Raw genomic sequence first — 23524 nt, forward strand, 5'->3', positions numbered from 1 at the left:
ATAGAATTCACTTACCAGTTAACTGAAACCTCTTAAACTTTGAAGAACCACTAGTTAATTTATATTTATATTGTCGAGCCTCAGATCTTTCTGGATACTTATCTTACTTACTCTTTTCTATCACTCAGCAATCAATAAAATAAAATAATACAGAAAGTCAGTTTAGATATATAGGGCCTATTTTAGCAATAGCGTCACAGCTGGATTTAGGGCACAAAAAATACACCTTGCGTGGCTTAAAACGTGCAAAAATTCTCTTAATTAATCATGGGTGGGTTTTGGGTATAACATGAAATTCAGTGTGAAAATCAGTGTGCCAGTTGTCATTCCCTTTAAGAGGCAGGTGCGCACTGACTTTGCCGCATTCGTATCTTAACAGCACAGCATTTTATGCATCTCAGCAGAGTATACTGACCTGCGCATTTACACTGTGAAGGTACACCAGCAGCTCATTTTATTTTGTTGTTTATTCTGTTTATTGTTGAGTTAAAAGTTGTGTCTAATGAGCGGGGGTGTACGTGTGCCCAATTCACGTATAGGAACAGTCGATTGATTTCTGTCTAGGTTCGTTTCAGTCTGTGGCGCACCTGTGCTTTCTTCCGCTAAGATAGAGTCTAAAGTCTGATGTTATTTTAACAGTGTGAGTGCAAGGCGTGAAAATAGGCTCTTGATAGGGTGTAAGCTAGCAAAGAGCATTGCACCATGCCTTGTGCAGGGTGTACGATAGGGCCCTTTATATCTTAGTATACACCACATTATGATTATTGGATACAAAAATAATATACTGTATCGTGCAAAAGTTTTAGGTCCCAAAGGAAATTACACTAATCCATTTATCTCAACAATATGAGTGTTTTTACCTAAAGAAAGCACCACATATGATTTGAACAGATGCAAATAAACATACAGACAGTAAAATGTAACAAGGATTACTAAGGATATAACTAAGTATGTTATATCCTGTGAGCCGAGTTGAAGAACAAAGTGTAGAGATTCCAGATTTCTCCTGGATGCCCCTCAGCCTGCATGTGTATATCTGTTCAGTTCCGTCAGCAGCTTACCTGCTTTACCAAACTTACCAATTTACCAAAAAAAAGTTGTTGATATGATCAGAACTAGAAATAACTCTATTAATCTCAGATGAGGAGAGATTAGGAGATGATTTAAGGAAAACAGGGCTGTAAAAGCTCTGCTTTTTGTAAATTTGCTGTTTGTATTTATTGTAATGCTGGTGTTTTACTGAGCTAATAAACAGTTTCTTACAAATGTTTTATGTTCTTAAAACATTTGCACAATACTGTAGGTTGTTAAATGAATTCAATTATTATGAACAGATATGTTAATGCTGATTGATGGAAAATACAATGTGAGGTAGGCATCCAGAAAGATCTGAGCATTTGACAGGATAAATTAATGTGAATCAATATTTGCCAAATGATCACTCACTGTTGGCCTATCTGTTTATATGTTGTAACTGTTGTAACACTTGATAACTTTAATACACTTGTTTATAAACTACTCATAAACCCTATGTAAAAAGGAGGTACAAAAAACTCTATAATTATATATATATATATATAAACCTGACTAAAAGAGCCGAAGAGCGACAGCAGGCCGGACTCTGCGTCCACTCCCGCGTGTTTATTAGTATATATATATATATATATAAACCTGACTAAAAGAGCCGAAGAGCGACAGCAGGCCGGACTCTGCGTCCACTCCCGCGTGTTTATTAGTATATATATATATATATATTATATATATATATATATATATATATATATATATTGGGCTTTGATAAGAGCAATCACACTTCCAACGGCATCATCATCAACATCATCCATATAAATACGCAGTCAAGATAACAGTGAGGCTCTGTTTGTTTTTTCTGTTTATTATTTCTGAGCATTTATTTATTTTTGCAGTTTCTTTTCTGCTCCACTTATATTACACCAAAATCACATTGAACAAGGAGTTATATACATAGCTAAAAAACAAAACAAACAAAAAAAAACAACAGTAGGGACACTGGTGATTACTCTGGACAAGAAGAAATCATTCACTCATTATCTGGTATTGGAGGGCGCAACAAATATCCTGAGATATCCACAGAAGATGTTTCAGTCGTTATTACTATCATTTTGTCTTATTACTTGGCAATTTTCTTACTCTCTGTCTCTCTCTCTCTCTCTCTCTCTCTCTCTCTCTGGCAAAAATGAAAAAGCCTCTTCGGTTGCACCTGATAATGAGACTCGCTTTGGTGGAAAGGTCATTAATTCGCTTCAATTCGCTTAATGTTCTTCGTGTTTCTTGACCCATCATTGTGACTGGACACAGTCCTACCCTGTGACTTTTATTTAGGGGGGATAAAACATAAAAAAAATACAAGCATCATACAGAACAACATTGTGCGTCGTGCCCTATACACTGGAAGTGTTGCAGATTAGTGCTCGTCAATCCGAAGAAATGAAGAAATGGCAATAATAATATCAGTACAAAAATTACACGTTTAGCAGCACTGAAGATGAAGAAATGGAACAGAAGGTGGGAATGAGGTGATTTTTTTAGGTTTTTTTTTAGTTCTTGTTTCTGAAGTCCAGCTGGTGATGATGGTAGTGTAATGCAAATGTAATGTACTGGAGGCGAAATCTTGGGCACAGTCTTGAAAATGAACGATAGACAACGCTTCAGAGACTAAAGCAAACATCGTATCAGCTACCAAAATATACACAACACCACCAGACAGAGGCTTAATCTGTACGAACATGGACAACATCACAACATACCTGCATTGTTCTCGTAAGCCTTTGTTTTCTTTTTTTCTTTTTTCTTTTTTTTTTACGTTTTGCATTCACAGATTCAGGAATAAAAAATAAATAGAAAATAATTTAACAGGAGTACAAAACTTGCTTTCCACTGCCACTTTTCTTAGATTCAAAACCAGAGGCTACATCCATTGTGCTTTTTTTTTCAAAGTTTTGCAGGCGTGCTCCACCAGATGCTCTCCAAAAGTCCAAGCTTGGAAAAGGAATCATCCAGAAATACACAGTTCAGGTAAAGAGCAGAGCGCTGTAGGAGTCGGCCCAGACCGATCCGGGTTCTTCAGCAGAACCTGACTAAAAGAGCCGAAGAGCGACAGCAGGCCGGACTCTGCGTCCACTCCCGCGTGTTTATTAGTCCACTGTGGAATCAGCGTTTAACATCTGCTTTTGTTTTGTCAGTTTAATCACAGGCGTTTGGAGACTCTGTGCACATCGTGATAGTGCTTGAACAGCCGGTGAGAAAGTGCAGGTCGGTCTTCCTCTCGCTGCGGATCAGCCAGGCTGTGCTTTCTCAGTCATCCTGCTCCTGTAAAGTGGAGCTGGAAAAGAAAGAGAGAGAAAAACAACATTATAAGACTTCAAACTACACAGAAATCATATTTTTCCAGTTTAATCACTTTCTATTTTCATTTTCTGTCATGTATGCACCCACACAATTTACAGTATCTTGAACTATGCAAAGCATTACAGTAATCTGTGTGGGTTGTAGCCTCCAAATCTGCTCACTGCCTTTCCCCCAGTCCCATTTCCACACCCTGGGTTGCCAGGCAATGACAACAGCATGCTAACAGTGGGCTAAGGACATGGCAACAGGCGAGCTGGCATGTAACATGTAATCATTGAGCTTCGGTTAGGTTGCTAATCATAGCTGGGTAATTTACCACCACCACTAGTGTAGTAGAGATAGGTATTTCGGACACTGCACAAAAACACAGATCGCACATTCAAACACTGTCCTGTAGTGATGCTCTCAGGATGTTCAGTAAATTAGTTAAAATGAGTTAAAATGACTGAAAAAGTGCTGTAGGGAACTGTATACATCTTTTACAGGGTCTGTGACACATACATCACCATCGGCTCTTTTGGGTTAACATTCCTTTACATTTGTAATAATGTGTCTTTGAATTTTTCAACATTCCCAAACGTGATTACATAAATCAAATACTCCATAAAAAGGCTAAAGTTTCATATTACTTTAAATGATTTAATTTTATAAAATGGAATTAGATTGTATGCTCAGAGAAAGGCAAGAACAGTCCTAAACTTCAGCAGTAACAGTGTATATTCTTAAAAAAATAAAGGGCATCAGATGTTTCTTTAAAAAAGGTTCTTCAAACTCTATTTCTTTGACAAACATTTTTCTATCAATTTTCGTCCAGCATTTTTTGCAGGATGATGTCCTCTTAACACTACAGGATACACGGTTGTGTAAAGTATAGTACATTTAATGAATCTAGACCACTAAAACATACTTAATTATTTTATTTTCCCAAAAATTGCCAGTGTCATTATGTATGAATTTTACCCATCAGGTTGTAAGAAATACAGTGTTATACAGGAGTTTTAGTTTAGTTTACTTTAGCAGCATTATTGGCATTAGGTGCTAACCGTGCTAAGCACTAGCTTTTTCCTATGTTCAAAGGTGAGTATTATCGACGTGTAGCCTGCTGCTAACCCTGGCTAGCACTGCTGGAGCATCATTAGCATTATCCGCTAACCACGCTCATCGCTAGCTCTTTTGTCATTCAGAGGTGAATATATTGGACTGTAGCCTTCATGTTTACTGTTAAAACAAGCTAGATGAAGTGTTTTTGCAGCTCTATATTTTGCTATAAGGTGTTTACATTCACCATGTAAAATGATAAACTGCTCCCTTTCACTCTTGAGTTATCATAGTGATCTGCTCCTGGGATATCCTGTCTTTCTCCAAAGGACTGGAAACTATAAGAATAAAAACTACTAATTTTATAACTTATTTTGCAGTAAAGAAGGTGTTTTTATGTATTTTCTACTCTTGAGGAAAAGATAGTGCTGTGTTTCTTTGTAAAAAAAAAAAGTCAGCTCTGCTGGCAGGACTCTCTGCTTAGTTAAGCTTAGTATATCAAGCCTATACGTAATCATAAACACAGCCAGAATTACAGTTTTATTTACTTAACTTAATGGCGACATCCCTGTTCCTTACTAGTGTCGCATAATGTGACTTAGAAAATAGACGGTTATTGATAGTGTGAAAGACACTCTCTCTCTCACACATATGTCAAAATATTTCCCATCCATGGTCTCATAGCTAAAGCATCCATACATTAAAGGCCAATTTAGTCATCAAGAACTTGGCTGTCGTGTTGAACTTGGCGGGGCTGTGCAGTGAGAGACGGCTTGGATGTGGCAGAACAGGCTGAAAAAGCACACGTGGCTTTTCTCAAAGAGCCTCTGCAGCTAGTGGCAAGTCTGTCAGTGCGCTGGGCATCACGGCAGTGTTTTATTCTTACTGCCATCTCGCTTGTAGCTGTCAGAGCGTGTGAGAGATCGCTTTCAGTGGTACTGCTAAGTGAAAATGATTTCATTCTGTGGTTCAGAAATATCTGTGCTCTCAGCAAACACTCGCGCATTGTGTTTGTTTCCGTACAGAAAGCTGTTGACATAAATGTAGTTCCTAATAAAAAAATCCTATTTGCACAACTTTCCCCACACCCTCGGCACGGACAATCCGCCAAGACACGCCTGACATCCAGCGTTTACGTCTCTGTTTTCACACAGGAGGTGCCCGGCTTACGTAGCTAACAAGTAACTGACGCAAATACCCCAGTGTTTAGCATCGTTTAAACCACTTGAACTTCTTAAGTGGTTTCTGACATTTTATGATAAACTGTTGTTTAAAGAAATGAACTACGATGCATTGTTAGAAACAACCAATAGGGTTTGGCAGTCTGAGAGCCCTATTTTAGCGATCTATAGTGCACCGGTCAATTGTCGGTGTGTCTTTGGTATCGTAAGGGTGCAAAAAATACGCCTTGTGTAGCTTACAACGTGCAAAAAGCATGAATTAATTCTCTTAATTAATCACAAGTGTATTTTGGCCATAATGTGACATAAACCAGTAAATCAGTGTGCCAGTTGTCCTTTCCTTTAAGAGCCAGGTGAGCTCTGACTTTAGCACATTGGTATCTTAACAACGCAGGGCTTTGTGCATTCATGCTGTAAAGGTACACCAGCAGCTCATTTAAGGGAACAGCAATGTTATTTTATTCTTTATTCTGTTTATTGTGGAGGTAAAAGTCAAGGTCCTGAGTGCACCTTTAGGAATGGACTCTGACTCTGATTGACTGTTGTCTAGGTTCATTTCAGTCAGTGGCGCACCAAAATAGCAAAAAGCCAGAAATTTAACTAAACACACCTCACTTTCAGACTTTGACCACACCCATCAGTGTGGATATATTCCCAAACTCTGATGCTATTTTAATGGTGCATGCGAAAGGCGTGAAAAAAGACTTTTGACGGGGTGTAAGATCACGACACGCCTTGTGCAGGGTGTTCGATAATAATATTCTTCAGATTTTGTAGAAAAAAAAAGGGTTTAATTTTATTTAATTAACCGTAAATGACATTATCATTATGTAACTTGCTGACTAGGACTAATTAAAGATTATCTTATGTTATGTTAAAAGTCTTATGTTTTGTGATATAGAATTGTAAAGTATTTTCATTTACAGGCTAATTTACAGATATTAATATTTCGGCCCTTTGGAATTTTAAGGTTCTGCATTCTGGGCGGTTTTGAGAGACATATCTCATCATCATTTTGCATTCTAAACAGCAACAATGATATACATTTTTTGATTCCATAAAGAGTCCAAAAAAAAAGACCTCACATAAAAAAGTAAATAAAACACGTGAAAAATTAATTTTGATAAAAATGACATTGTGGAACCTTTTTATTTCAAAGGGTTGATGTATCAGGAACAAACTTTGTAATATTTATTTAATATCATTTTATACATGCTATGAGTTCATTTGCTTAAAAGTTAAACATGTATCTAGATGTGAATTACCACAACGTGTGTAATTAATTGTCAAGACAGAGCAGATAAAGCCACACTTCATTCAAATGATTAAATGTGAACTATTTACAAGAAATCTTATCAAAAACAGCATATACTAATTTGTTGTTTCTACAATGATCACAGGGTTTACAGACCCTGAAGAAGCCAACCTGCCTTAAATCATGATGCTCCCTACACCATGCTTCACAGTTGAGATTCCAACTTTTTTTATAACATGTGCTGCTATTCGAGAAGAAGAATCTCAACGAATTACAATTATTAGGTCTTATTAAGCTCTGTTTCTTCTTTCATGCTGTGGAAATATGATTCTCTATAGATTTTCTATCTGACTTTTTCTTTAACTCTTAACATGAAACATTCCATCAATCTGCATCCACGAATCCACCCATGCGGAACTCCTGGAGCGAGCAGCGCCCTCACCTTGACAGAATATCTCATCCCTCATCCTTTTTTTTTCTCGTGATATTCCATCGCTCGTCTTTATTTTTTTTCTCCCTCATGCCATCCACTTCCCCCCCTAACCGCCCCGCCTATGCTCACCTTCATTTCTTCTCCGTCTTCTCCGAAAGGCCCAAGATTCCGATCCTATCTGAGCCACTGTACATGTCTCCACAGGAACGTGTAAACAATGCCCAGTGTTTATGACCTATCCAAGAGGGAAAACACAAGGAGAAATGCCTGGAGAAGGCCCGGCCCTCGGCTCAGCCCTCAGGAGGATCAGATCGCCAGTGGCGTAATTTAAAGCCTCATATTCTTCTTTTTTTTTTTTTTGCGAACATATCTGTTTAAATGAATGCAGTACTGTTGCACGCAGAGGCCATCATGAAACTCTACACCTTGTAGCAGATCTACATAACACCATTATCATACCACATCCAGATCATGTTGTGATACGTAGCACGGCTGCCGTATTTAGAAAGCATTTCTCATGTATTTATTGGCTTCTTGCCTTGTGATACACTGTATGAAGAACCTGGCGACCCTGTAACAGTATTAATGAGTTCACAGAGGTGACAGGCAGAGGCGTCAAATAACAAAGTGTGAATACTTTAATACCTCAATTAAGTAGATATTTTGGTTATTTATACTTTACTGGTGTAAATCTTTTTCAGACTACTTTTTACTTCTACTTCTTACTTTAAAAATAGCATTGTTGGGGCTCCAAATGGTTCAGCGGGGTAAGCGCTGTCACTATGATCAGGTGATCGGTAGTTCGAATCCTGTTCATGAAGCTCGCCATCGGCTACCGGAGCCCTGAGAGAGCACAATTGGCCTTGCTCTCTCTCTGGGTGGGTAGATGGCACTCTCTTTCCCCACATCACTCTAAAGGGTGATGTAGATCAGCACAAGGCATCTGTGAGCTGATGTATCAAAACCGAGTCGCTGCGCTTTTCTTCCGAGTGCGCTGTGTTTCCACTCGGCAATTTTGCATCAGCAGCAGTTCTAAAAGAGACGGTTGCTGACTTCACATGTATCGGAGGAGGCAAGTGCTAGTCTTTACCCTCCTGATGTGTTATATACTATAATATAACATTATAGTCATTATAGTTCAAAAAACTATAAGGTTTAGAGAAAAAAATATTAAATGGAAAATGTAATCCCTTTTTTTGCTACCTGTTTTACTAAACGTGCTTTTCATAAATGGAAAAAGGTACATGCAGACTGAATATTTTGCATTAAAATGATTGTAGATTAATGGCCAGATTCGTCAGATAGCTAGAATACTGTATTGTTGCTAAATTGCTATTTCCCAGATGTTCATGTTCTGTATAATTAAGCAGTAATAAGGGAGTGCTTTAACATTACAGGTCATAGCACGAACCTCAAGTTCCATTATCACTGTTTTTTGAAAGATCTTGAGTTAATAAGGACGAGAAAATATGATCTGTTTGATTATAAAAACTCTGCGAGTTAAAATAGTTCCATTGCTGCTCTGTTTGTAGCTGCGCTGTTTGGCTTGTAAGTGCTGTAACGTTCATAGGTTACCTGTATGTGGCGGAGTAATACAAGGAGGGTTTCGGCTACAGTGCATTACCGACAGATAATGGCACTCATTGAACACCTCTAAGCCAATCAAATTGCAGGGTCGTAAAAAACTGTGGTATAATAAACAGTAATGAACTATAATTTAAAATACAATAAATTATTGTTACCAGTATTTTTTTTAAATGACAGTATTTTAATGGAAATATTGTTTAGAAAATGTAATTCAGAATACAGTGTAGTCTATTGCTCAGAGTGTCAGAGAGCTGGTTTAGGGGCACAAGGGGGACCTACACTGACTAATCGGTTGTAAAAAAAAATATATATATAATTATGACACATCATAATTTACGCGAAGCAATTAATTTCCCAGTCTTGGCTCTAAAAGCTGGGTGTCTAAGCAGCTGAAGTCAGCGCTGGTCCACTGAGTCCTCGCTACTGTTTCTGAGTTTGAGTAATACTCTCGGATTGGCCCGCATTGGCGTACCAGACTGTGCAGAAAAAACAAAAAACACAGCGATTAATTCATCATTTTGAGCAGTGTGTATTTAGTTAAAAGCGGCTCGTTCCTGCTAAAAGTAAACGGTTTTGGTCAGCGAGGTGTTTTTTTATTGGGATTGCTGCAGAAAGTGCTGTATTGGGTAAAGAAGTGTTCAGCTCGCTGCTGTATTGGATAAAGAGCTCCAGCGAGACGTCAGAGCTGGAAATATTGTTGATTTCAATGATGGATGATCTGAAAATATTTTAATCAAGTCTCGCTCTGCTGCCGTGCCCAAAAAGGCCACCTGGAACACGTGGAACGTTTCTTCATATTACCGTCCCGCTAACTCAAACCCAGATTTCTCTGCACCGCAGGTCGGCTGCCCACAGTTTATCCTACAAGCTCCTTCATTACAGAACAGAGACTGAGAGTTATCTGACACCGCTGCGCTTAATAACCGTTATTATGAATAATAAGGTGAATAAAAGTGTAGAAATGATGTGCAGGCACCAGGTCTATAGTAGACGTTTTTATTACACATCCTTTTATAGATAAATGATAGACTGAAAAAAAAAAATACAATTATTGGACCAACTTAAAACATTACTTCAACCTGTAACACATAATTGAATTAAGTCGAATTAACAAATGGTACAAATATGGAACAATATTTACATTAACATTAATTTACATTAACCCTGCATCCATCACAACAGATATCATGTATTTTCTTAATTTTTCAAATATTGTGTTGAACATAACACTAATTGAGACCTGTTTTTAATCATAATAGACTATGAACGAGCCAAAGAAAAAGTTTATAAGCCAATAAAACAATAGCTTTGCCCCGCCCACTGCACTGGAAAAAAAATGCACTAGAGCCAAAGAGGCAAATTAGAAAAGCGCATTTTTACAAATTGTATGTAATTTAGAACACATCCCTTCATGTTTATTTTGTGTTTAGTGATGGCTTGTGAACAAAAAAAGGTCAATATCAAATCTGAAAAAAAAAAGTTAAGCACAGGCCTTTATAAAACTTAAATGTCAACTAAAATAATTTGAGCTTAATTAAATAACACACTTAACTGAATACAGACTAATTAAGTAAATAAAGTTAACTGTACTTAACTTATGTTGACATTACTCAAACAATACTATTTACATCTGGACTTTGAATTTAGAAACCAGTGCTGGGTTTTGTAATATATGGTAGATGTGGTGCTTACACCCTTATAAAAGGCTATGTTCACAATACCAAGACTCTCATTAGATTTTTTTGCTCAATGCTGATCAGATCTCAGATCTGATTTTTTCATAGCTATGTGAACGTGCCAAATCCGATTTTTTAAAAATCAAATCTGAGCCACTTTCATCCTAAATCAGATACGTATCCGATCCATGGACATGCGACATAAATGTGAACAGTCAAATCAGAATTCATGCATCTTTTTGGCGTTTACTATGTGCTTCTCTCACATACCCACTCATCATTTGGTGCAGCTGTGCAGCTATAGCTGCAAAAACAGCAAAAGCAAACCACATGGTCTTTTTTCACCTCCTCTTCCTGAGCATTTCTCTCCACTCCAGCAAAAGATGCTCCACATATGAGCTGCTAACACATCCTTTTCCCTTTATAAAGCTACGAGTTGTCTCTTTAATATGACGTTTTATTTTGTTGTTGGTGAAGAAGGTGACAGGTGAGAGAGGCATTTCAGGGACAGATTTGTTCACACTACACACAGATACAGGTCACTGACATTTGTGTACCTTCAAGATTTCAAAATCTTATCTGAGCAAAAAAAAACAGATTTGAGCCAAAAAAGTGAACGTAGCTTAAGACATAAACTGTTCTATTAATTTTCACCAAGAACAAAATCAAGGACTGGAATCTGGATTAAAGGTTCTGACCAAAATTAGGAACACTGGGAATTTAGTGTGTATCTCAACTATTAATTTTTGAGTTAGTCTGATCTGTTCAGGTTGATAAAGTGATCCTAAATTTCTGTGATATTTAATTTCTGGTTTGTTTTTTAAAATAATTGAATAGTAGTAGTAGGGCAGTTAGAATTTTTACAGTGATATTTGCTTCATGGCTTTAAGATATTTTATATTACAACTTGCCTCCTACAGAACTACCTTGGTTTTGTTGCTCGCTGTAGGTGTAAGGTGTTTATTTCCAGTCACCTGTGTGTGGTTTTATCAGATTAGGCCAATTCAGTAATGGAGCTGCAATCAGTGCTTCATTCAGGTGTGTTTACCTGTGTCCAAGCACACTCCACTCAGTGCTGACATCTTTAAAAAAAAAAAAAAGCCCAGATAGATTTATTTAAAGGGCTCGTATAATAAAAAAATGTGTTGTTAAGTCAAGGTTTAACTTGCTTTGAGAAATGTAATCAAATATTATTTATGTTACACATATAGTTTTAATCTTTATGAATACAGCTGACCCTGCATTGATTTTCACGTATGGATCAAATGTACACATTTTCAAAAATATCATTGCTGCCTTGCAAAACCGCATTTTTTTTGCTAATCAAAATTTCAAGATTAATGGTCCAAACATTAATGTTCCAAATTAAAAAAATACATTAATATTAGGGCTTCAGTGTGTTTACCTGTGTCCAAGCAGGTAATGCTGAAATCAATAAGAACCAAAAAACTCTAGCTGGATATATTTAAAGGGTCAGTACATCTTCAATGTTTTGCCAAGACTGAAAAAAATTATTTAAAACAATGTTACTTAAAAAAAAAAACTTTTGCAACTTTCTTCACTCCAATACACTGCCTCCCTGCACTGTACACCCTTCAATCACTTTATGGCTGGACACACATTAACTCACTACCCTCCAGTTACGTTCATTTGTCAGAACCAGAAGGTGTTCCTGGGTCATATTGACTCGTCACATGTTTAATTATCCAAAAGATGTCTGAAAAAAATCCTAACAAGCAATGTGAATATTTTATTACTAACTCCATTGCTAATTATTATCAATATAATTTATATTTAGTGCAATAGTGTTCCTTACCTCTAACAGGTAATGGTTCAATTAGGATAATTCACTTTTTTCCATTAAAAAAATACATGTTCAAACTTTTTTTAATGTTTCACTACATTATTACTTTTGAAAGACCAACATATACAACACAATAGTTTTACATGACATTGAAACATAATATTGCACTTTTGTTTTAGTTTTAGTTTTTGCAGGGGGTGGTTGCAAATATGTGAGATGAACCATTTTCATATTATACATTGATTACATTGATTAGGGCAAGCAGAAGAAGTTTCATACCGAAGAAATACATTTAACTATTTTTCCTAGATCTTTAAACTTTAAAACAGATCAAATTGATCTGTAACATAACAGGAGGGTTACTGGATATTCTCTTCTTTAATTAATGTTAATATATTGTATGCTCATCTTGCTACTGCAAATGTCCTTATTTGTCACAAGCGGAAGTTGTCACAATGTTTTTGTATACATTTATATACACTGATAAAAAAAAAAAAGATGCGTAAAATTTACTTTAAAAAACTTTCTGCATTTGGCCTTTTTAAGTAAATTTAATTTCAGATAAATGTAAGTAACTTCAACTCGGTTTCAAGACTTAAATGTTACATAAAGTAAATAAGTGAACTGAACTTCAGTCAATTCTTTTATTTTAGTAAACTTTACTTAATTTATTGTTGCTGAATTTATGATACATAATATATTATAATCCCATATTACACTGTCTCAACACATGGATGTGTTGAGACAGTGAGACTTGGTCTGTTCACAAAATAAATCTTTGAGATGATGTAAATATTTAAATGTGTGTTTTTAACTAAAATTCTATATAATAATATTGTATAAATTAAGAAATTGTAATTAGGTAATATTGTATGCAGAAATTAAGTCCCCAACTTCTTAGGGACTGCTGCTTTTTAAATAAATTGTTTTTGTGATCCCACATACAGTATCCACAAATTCAGACCACAGCAGTTTAGATATTTAGACCTCTATAGCTCAGCTATAGTGTCTATTTCTGTCTACTCTGCTTTTTGTACGAGACAGCCAATCAGAAATGTCAATCTGAAATGTCAAAAATGTCAATCTGAAAGGCAAAGACACAAAATCAGCCTGTTTTATTCCAGTGGATGAAAGGTGGTTGAAAAGTGCTTATGTTAAAATGAGTTATGACCACATTAATGTCACCAGTTGTCCTCAGGCAAGACTGTAGGCCTCCTAAATCTCCCCTGACTTATCCTTTAAGCGGCTGTATCATCCGGCTACTGTCAGCCAAATACTAACCAGACAAGCAGAAAAAAGAGCAATAATCACCAGAACAGTATTCCCAGATAGAGTTACACTCCCTCCTGCTATTTGATTAAAAACTAATCCTTTTCCAACCGAACACCTCCGCCACCGAATTCAATCACCTTACCCTGAATTTTCCACTACTTAGCATTCTTCTCTTTGATCGTGCCTTTTCTGAATTTCTGGACTTATTGATGAAAGCCTTACGTGTATTAGCTGGAGAAAGAACGGGAAGGATGTATTTTTGCCCTGGTCACATGTTGGAAATCACCTCAGCGGGGATTGTTCCTGCGCTGGATGGCAGATTAAGCAGTAGTCCCTGGATTTGCAGGTTTAGTGATAAAATTTGTGGCTTGACCTTGAAAGTGCATGTCAAAGCTTTCTGCTAATATCATTAAAAATTCCCTGTGGAGAGTCTTGCTGCATTTCTTCTGTTTTTCAATCCAGGCTTCAATCAGCCATGAAAAGATCAACACTAGCGACAGTTTTCACTGTTTTAACTTTTACATTTTTAACTTTCTATGTTTGTTATTTACTTTTGCCAGTAATTATTTAAAAACAGGTACATTTTAATGCTCATTACACCAGTTGTTGGTAATAATCTAGCTTGTTAAGGTGGAATAAGCATTTCACATGGGTCATTACACATTAACAACCATTGAACAAGGCATTGATTGTTAAAGTGTAATAAGATCATTAATAAGATCATTACATGGTAATTGTCTTCCATTCTCAATTCAGCTGTGGATAATTAACAGGCTTATTAAGATGTATTACACATTACATTGCCATTTTTGTGCCTCAACAAGCCAGAAATTGGTAATTCATTAGTTTGTCAAGATAAAATAATCACATTACACAGGCACTTTATAATTTCCTGCTTTATTATGTGTTTATTATGCCTTACCAAACTAATTCATTACCAATAACGGTCTTGTTAAGTCATAAAAATGTGATGTCATGTGATATGCTTATTATGCTTTAACAAGCCAGGTAATTATTAACCACTGGCTTGTTAAGGCATAATAAGCATTTAACATGACCATATTTTATTTTAAACCCTTTTAAAGGGCTGATTATTGTTGCTTTGGGAAAGAGAGCTCACACAGACCTCTCCACTGCTCAATACACAGAGACAGCCCTATAATACCAAAATACTACTATACAGTTATACAGGATTATATATATATATATATATATATATATATATTTCTACTTTTAAATATTGTAAATTATACCACAGTTCTGACCCTGCAATGTGATTGGCTGAGAGGCGTTCTACGAGTGCCGTTATCAGCTGGTAATGTACTGTAACCGAAGCTCTCCATGTTTGACTCCGTCACACACAGGTAACCTAGCAACAATGCAGCGCCTACACGCCAAACAGGGCAGCTACAAACAGAGCAGCAATGGAACTATTTTATCTTGCAGAATGTTTATAACAGCCTGAGACTGTGCCTACGACCGCAGCAGAGCAGTGCCAATATTACACATTATAGCACAACCCTTGAGTGTATAATTGCTTAATTACATGTCATAAATTTGATACTGAATTATCAGTCTATTCAATACAATATGACAATTGAGTTTCAACTCAAAAACACCCCAAATTATCATTTTCCGACAAGATTTCTGAAACTCTGCACTTTCTTTTAGTCCCTACAAGCAAAAAATACAAAAGTATTTACAGGCTTTAAATAGATTTTTCAGCAAAACAGTCAAATTAATGCAAATATCTATCTATTTGTATATATGTGTGATAAGTAACAATCAGTAATAAATGTAAGTGTGTGAAATGGCTACAAGTGTCCAAATTCCAAACCCTGGATAGAGTTTTCTATCCAGACACACAGCTCACACAGGTTGCCAGATTGGCAAACAGTGGCAAGGGACGATGAATCATACTCTGTACCCAGATACTTATTGAATAAATACTGTATGTTTCAGTGTCCAACATGCCTGTCTCTATGCTACGTTTGTGGTGGCAATAAATTACCCAGCTATGGTTATGCTCATTTTATGAGTTATTAGGAAAAAAATGTAATCCTGTAATAGTCTTTTAAGAAAGATTGGAAAGTGCTTGTGGAGAAAAGAGATAAAGTTTAGATGTGGAACAAAAAAAAAAGCTTTGGGTGGTTTGAAAATATCTAAAAAATAAAAAAGAAACATTAAGGATATGAATCATTTAATAATTATAGAGTATAATCAACAACCGTTCTGGAAAATTAGCATTGTTATTGAATATCCAGGAAATGGATATTAAAATGATTCAATTAGAATTAATTATAGTAATATATAGCAAATTAAAAGTACTGCTTAAAAATGTTTAAATAAAAATAAGTGTACTATATGTATGTATAATATATGTGTATGTGTATATCTGTCTTTCTGAAATTAGATGAAAATTATGTTTAAAAAAAAAATAACGTCAATTTTTCAAAATATTAGTTAAATTATTAGTTATTAGTAAAAAGAAATAGTTAAAATTAATTGGGTTGAGACTTTTTATTTTTATTCACATCTATTGCTCTGTATTAAGAATCCTGAGGTAGTCCTTCATCACCATTTTACTTTCAAGCCAGTTAACCTTACAAGCAGTAAAACATCACCAGATCCTGTTCTACCACAACCATGTTTAACAGTTTTCCATAATAAGAGCCCTTTAAACATATCTAGCACCAATTCAAGTGTGAACTTAAACGCAGGTAAACACTGATTGCAGCCCTGATACTGAAATATTTTTTTTTATTTTATAATTAATAATTTCGGAACATTTCGGTTTGGCTCTTTTGTTATGAAATTTTGATTGCCAGCTAAAAAAAAGAGCTCACTGTGAGCACACCCACAGCAGCTTGAGGGGAAACGTCCACTTTTGGTCACTTCCACTATGGAATCTCTCCTGTGTGATTTATGCTGCTGCTTGTTCGAGCTCTGTTCACTCGCTGCCATATATTTCCAGCACAATAGCTGTCGCAGGGTAAAGCCGAGGGGGAAGTGCTGGTGCCGTCATTGTGCTCGAATGTGGTGAACAGCGAAACATGATTTGTGAGATGGTAAATAGGTTTTCTATGTACCTGGACTTGTTTTGGGCCTTTTTTTCTTTTGTTTGCAGTGGAAAAACAAGACACTGTGTGCTTTGGTCTGTTTCACATGCCCCAGTTATCTGTCATATATATTTGACATGCAGTATAGTACTACAGACTACAGATCTAAGATAATAATACAATATATTATCATTGCCGTGCAAATATTTTGTTTGGAATTTGGAAAACATTTGGAAATGAGAAATATAACCTACAATATAAACTTTAAACAAATGTAAAGGTAAAATGACTTTCTGTCAAGACATGTTAGAACATTTTTACAGGTTCATTCACTAAGATACCATTCAGTAACATATTCACACAGAGTGTGTGAGACTGGTGGAGGAGAACATGCCAAGATTAAAAGCCAGGGTTATTCCTCCATATATTGATTTCTGAACTCTGAACTTGTTTTCTTTGCATTATTTGAGGTCTCAAAGCTCTGCATCTTTTTTGTTATTTCAGCCATTTCTCATTTTCTGCAAATAAATGCTGTAAATGACAATATGTTTATTTGGAATTTGGTAGAAATGTTGTTCGTAGTTTATAGAATAAAACACTTTGGCAGCCTGACATTGCGTAAAAGAGGTCCTGCAACCAGTGGCCTGAGCTTTCATTAAGAGATGATTTGGGGCTACTGGATAATCATTCGGGGCTGTAGCCCTGGAAGCCCAGGCCAAGCAACACCCTGCCTTATACTAGTTCATTTTAAATGTGAACATTGGCAACCATTTTTTGCAACTATGTTGTTTAGGATGAGTATATGTTTAATAATATACAAAACAAAATTATTAGATCTTTTTCATGATTCATGTAGAAAATGATTCTTATATGATCATAGTACTTTAGAATTGTGGAGGACAAACACTTTTTTGTTTACTACAAAATTCCATATGTGTCCATTTATTTTTTTGATGTCTTTAATATTAATCTACAACATAGAAAATAAATTACACAAAGAAACAAAGAAAATGGGAAAATGTGTCCAAACTTTTAATTGAGACTGTAATAGAATATATTTATATATCAAATTAATATGGTGAATACAGTGATACTAAATAATAAAATAGTAACAATTAAGAATATGAGAGACATTTCCAACCTTGTATACTGTACTCTACTAAACACAGTCTCCCACTATGAATGGTTTGTGATGAGGATAATCATCATAAACTGAGTTTAGATTTGTTACTGACCCGAAACATCCTGATTTCTTTCTCGTGAGAAAATTGCCCACACATTGAGGGGAAGTCAGCTGCATGAACGATGCCAACCCCTGCCAAAGTATCTCATAGTGGGAGCTCTGAAAACGAAGAGGCCAACAATGGGGTCAAAAATTACAGCATGGGTTTTTAGTGGGCTTCTATGTGAGGTAAGGGTCACAGTGCCTTAATTTACATTTACACATTTAGTTCTGCATCATATAGCAGCCTATATTCACATGTAGTCTACTTTATACATTCCAATGAACCACAATGTTATGACTGCCTGTCTAATATGATTTTCGGCATTAACCTATTTATATATAATATATTATATATTATTATAATATAATTAAAAAAGGTACTTTATTTTTCATATATTCTCGAACAAACAGTCATAACACTTTTGGCAGTGTGGGCAGTGTTGCCAAGTCCTGCTGGAAAATGAAATCTGCATCTCCGTAAAGTTAGCAGTCAGCAGATGGAATCATAAAGTGCAGTAAGATTTTCCGGTAAAACACTGCACTCAGTTTAGACTTAGAACACAGTGGATTAACACCAGCAGATGACATGACTCTTCAAACCATCACTGATCATCAGTTAATTTTACGTTTCATTTGGAAATTAAGGGACCAAAGTGTAGAGGAAGAGTGGAGAGACACACAGTCTGAGCTGCTTGAGGTCTAGTGTGAAGTTTCCACCAATCAGTGATGGTTTGGAGAGACATGTCATCTGCTGGTGTTGGTCCACTGTGTTATATCAAGTCAAAAATTGGTCTTATAAAATATCCTAATGTTCTGAGATTATGATTTGTTGCGTTTTCATTGACTGTAAGCCATAATCATTAACAATAAAATAAATAAATGCTTAAAATAGATTAATAGATTAATGTGTAATACATCTATATGATATATAAGTATACATTTTGAACTGAATTACTGAACTGCACCAGTATATAGATAGAAACAGCTAGAAAGAAGTCCTACATTTCTAAAACTGCAGCATCATCTCTCTCCAGTGAGGATCTGTGATTAATTTATTTTGAAAAACAAACAATCAACTTTCTGCTTTAGTTTCCAGTTTTCAGTCATAAAAAAGTCATTCTGAAGTGTAATCCAGTGTCTGTCTGAGTTTCCCTGTGGCTGTTTATACACAAGGTTACAGCGTGATATCAATGCATGAGCTTGTAAACACTACATTTTTAGAATCATTGAATCAAATTTGCACTCTGTTTGTGAAACGATTCACTTAATGAATCGACTTAATGAAAATTCCCTCTGCTCTTTAGTGATCGAGTGAATCAGAACACTCTTCTCAGACAGTTCACTACCACAGAAATTCCATAAACTTACTATGTTTGAACTTGAAATGAAAAATAAGCATCACCACATTGTTAATCTTTTTTTGTTTTATTTTCTTTCATAATTAATAAAACTAAATAACTAATATTTATTGTTTTATGTTGGACCTTCTGTTAGTTTAATAACTTCTGATGTTTTAGGATTTTGCTGTGGTATCATTTCAGTATTGATATTGAGACTTTTAGGTACTTATTGTATCAAAAGTCATAATTTTAGTATTGTGACAACACTAGTTTTGCTAGATGGCAATATCTCTCCACATCACTTCTCATGTAAAGCTGTTATCCATAAGCTGATGTATCAGAGCTGGGTCACTGCGCTTTCCTCTGATCGTGCTGGCTACCTCTTGTGCTAGTCTTCACCCTCTTGGTGTTGGACATTGACAGTGATGGGATATTTTAATAAGTGTGTGGGGTAACTGGCTTTCCAAACTGGGGGGGAAATGGGATAAAAACAAAATTGTTTCCAACACTCTGTCTTTGGTTTGTGGTTCATTTCTCCTTGAACCACCATTGATAGGCACTCCACTCTGCTAACTAGGAGCCTCCCACTAAGCCCTGCCATTATGAAGACGTTCTGATCCAGTTATCTACAGTGGCTATAACAATTTGGCACTTGTCAAAATCACTCAAGTCTTCAACCCTGCATCCAGCATGTCAACCTAGAGAAACATATGATAACCAGTGTGTTGAAAGCAGGAAAAATGGTCAAGCTCAAAGATCTGAACCATTTAGGTCAGTGTAACGTTTATTCATTTATTTTTCGGACTGTTTAAGGCTAAAAAAACCCATTTATATTTTGTATGTAGTGCATTGTACAAGAAACAAGTTTTCATCCATTTTTTTTTATTTTATTTTTTTCATCTCTACACATCACAATTGGATTTTCAGGAAAAAATAAAAAATCATCTTTTCTTTATTTTCTGAGTTTTCCATTTTCTGAGTTTTTACATTTGGCAAGGATTAAACCATCCAATTTGTGTTAAGACACGAAAAATGACAAATCTGAAAATCGAGAGATTTAAAATTCTGTTTGCCAAAGTAAAAAACTATATAATTTAAAAGATGGATGAAAACCCAGTGTTATACCCAATTTTCTATTTTCAAATTTAGTTTGATACAGTCAAAAAATTTAACTGCTAAACATTACACCGACCCATCTTGACCAAGAAAATCTCCAAAACATCTGGCAGGCGTAATGGGATGTTCCTGGTATGCAGTGGTCAGTACTTATCAATAATTAAACCTGTAACAGGGCCATGGGCACCCAAGCCTGATAATGAGATACTGATTAGACAAAAGAGCTGGGGCACAACATAAGACAGTTGTTTTTAATGTTATGCTTTTTTTGCTCAGTATTACAATAAATACAAAGAAGCCAGATGTTTCACTGCTTGATCACTGGTTTCTGTTGGACCCAAACTCAAAACATTCATCCGCAATGGAACAGTGGGCAGCAAACTAAACTAATCTCCATCCAAATCCCAAACTAATCTCTCAAATTCCCTATGAAGCAACAATCATGTTACATAATGCAGTGGAAAGGTCTGTAGAGCCAGCGGAGAGCTTCATGTTACAATAAAACACATCTAATAACACGGAATAAAGAGAAAGAACTGGGAGCTGTGGTTGGTTTCAGGCCCAGATGCACAGACGTCTCTGCCTCAGATCCCCAGCCCCAGCTCTGTCCTCTTCATCCTATTTGTTTTGTATTTTCTTTTTTATTCATGTTGACGGATGCATGCTTTCCATTGGAGTCACATCCATCTCTTTTCCATCCTCTTTTTTTTCAGTGCTCATTCGGGGTGTGGATGAGTGTTTACTCAGTCGCTCCACAGCAGTTCAATTACAGTCGCTAACTTTGTGCGACACTCACAAGACGAACGAACTTCAATCACCTCTTCTCCCACAATGGATCTCTTCTAAGGGCGAATTCTCATTCCGGCCAAATGACCGACCGCCAAAACGCTAACGCAATATCCCGTAGTCGGTATGACAGCTTGATGCGTTCTTCACTTTATTTTCTCTTTTGCTCTTGTCTCTTCTGTTTTGCACAACCCTCTCTGAAAATAACTAATGGGAATTAGGTTGGGAATTCGGAGCAGCAGGCCGACGCTCCACCCAGTCCGACCGCAACACTGGCGTGGTTGAGAGGAGCAGTGTCAGCAGCAGCGAGCGCAGCGTCATGTTTGATATGCTTCTGCAGTAAATCCATTAAAAGTCCTGAATAGGGCCAGTTATTGCTTGAGCAAATGTCAAGAGCAAAGTGGACTCCATGTGATTTTTATCTTAATGAAACCATCCGTTTCTGGGGAAGCACGCAATAGGAGCAATGCGACTAATGTGACTCCAATGCCAAACAAGTCTTTCTGAAGGACCTTTTTGTGCCGGCTGAATCCACCCCTCGACTTGACTTTCATGCTGTGAGAGCAGAAGTGGCAGGAAGGGATTTCAACATCACCGATGGCATCTGACAGCAAAGAGGCCTGCGCTGTCCAGCAGGGTTTGGGCAGATATTTCCACCGGTCACTCTTGTGCCAGCACAGCCCTGAGGGTGCCTAATTGCTCCATCTAGGCCTCGCTGTGTACCGAGAGCATGTGGCTGACCCCTGCTACATTCCGCATTGTTCCCCAGAAAGCAATAAAAACAGATCTGGGCGTAAACCCCTTTCTCCTTTACTATGTCTCTCTCGCTCTCCTTTTCTTTTATGTTTTATATGTAACATATCATCACTGACACTTGAGCTTTTTTTGTTTTGTCCTCTGATCTGACTGTTCTCTGATCTGATCTGTGAAAAACAGATTGTGAAATGCCAGATTCACACAATATGAAAACAAATGGAAAACTTCAAAAATGGAGATACAAGGTTGCAGAGTGTTCCAGCAATCCGCCCTTCCCCTTATACCCTCATCACACTGAATCGCTGCGCTTTTCTCAGAGCGTGCTGGGATGCTACTTGGCAAAAAAAGAGACGGTGGCTGACTACACATGTGTGAGAAGGAATGTGCTAAACTTTCCATAAAGCCGTTTCCATTTAGCACTAAAGTAGAAACCATTCATACACTGTATTCTTGCTTAACAACAAAAATGCTTGATACCATATTCTCACAGATGTTTTCTTGGTGACTTAATTTAAAACATACTGTTGCTCAGACTTTTATGGTCTAAAATAGTAATTAAGTTAAATGTTTTAAACAGTGTAGTAATTATAGATAAACCAGGCCTACTGCCACAAATTAAAGCAGCATTATGTGAGAATTGGTCATTTTGGCTCCTTGGTTCCCCTTATATTCAGGACGTGAAAGCCCCTTTTACACCACTGCTGTGAATACAAATCACACTGAAAGTAAGAGAAGCATGTGGACTGAGGCAGTACAGTAATATTATAGGTTTTTACTCGAATATAGCTCTGGTAATGCAGTGGCCTAATGCAGCTCTGCCAAAGTTACATAGCAGTGCAATAGAAGTTCTCTAGCTTACTGTGGCAACGACAGAGATGACATTACTTCTCTCTATTACAGTCCAAAAAGTACCAACATGATACTGAAGCTGCTATTTTTAAAATTGCTGCATTAAGTTCCTTTAAAACACAGCCAAGTTAACACACATTGAGTGCATTAGGGTTTATTTAGCTAGGTTAAATCTTGCTGAGATACAATCGCCAGAAATGGAAACGGGTAATTTTACCAGATGTTGTTAAAGGTAATGATGTTATGTCTAGCCCGCATCTTCGTTTTCCAGATTTGTCCTTTTTGTCCTAAAGTCCTTTAGCCAATGATTAGTGTTTTATAAACTGTGCTCATTATAGGCAGACTAAATAATCACAGAACCAACCAGACAAGAGCATAAAAACAGCTGTGGTTTTCACGCTTCTAAGCAACATGCTGTGAAGTGTACTGTGCAAACCACAGCCAGAAATCTCAGAAATACATCAAAATTGGCATCTTTGTCAAAATTGGACTTCACTTTTTGTACAAACACCCCTTTTAATGAACACACTCAAATATTTTAATATGCACCCATTGCTAGCACACCTTCTCTAGTCCATGTGAAGAGGTATTGCCAGTTAAATAGGACTTTATAGAGTAGATGAACATGAGCTTATTGTTAGCATGCATTATGCCAGGTATGGGCAAAACTGGTATATTAAGACACCATTTTGAGCAGTGTAATTTCAGTGGTGCTCAATCCAATACATTTAGGATAAGTTAGGAAGTTGGGGATGAGGTG

General features: G+C 36.5%; 1 protein-coding gene across 1 annotated transcript in view; it reads right to left on the reverse strand.

Moving 5' to 3' along the window:
• Nucleotides 1–1874: 1874 nt before the first annotated feature.
• The window catches only part of adrb3a (adrenoceptor beta 3a), a 46756-nt gene continuing 25106 nt past the window's right edge, over nt 1875–23524 (reverse strand). Inside the window, exon 2 of the mRNA XM_007260139.4 lies at nt 1875–3361. Within this exon, the coding sequence (XP_007260201.1) occupies nt 3334–3361 (28 nt within the window). The 3' untranslated portion in view covers nt 1875–3333. The remainder of the gene's footprint in view (nt 3362–23524) is intronic.

This window comes from Astyanax mexicanus, chromosome 12 (assembly GCF_023375975.1).
Source record: "Astyanax mexicanus isolate ESR-SI-001 chromosome 12, AstMex3_surface, whole genome shotgun sequence".
In the NCBI taxonomy this organism is placed as follows: domain Eukaryota; kingdom Metazoa; phylum Chordata; class Actinopteri; order Characiformes; family Acestrorhamphidae; genus Astyanax; species Astyanax mexicanus.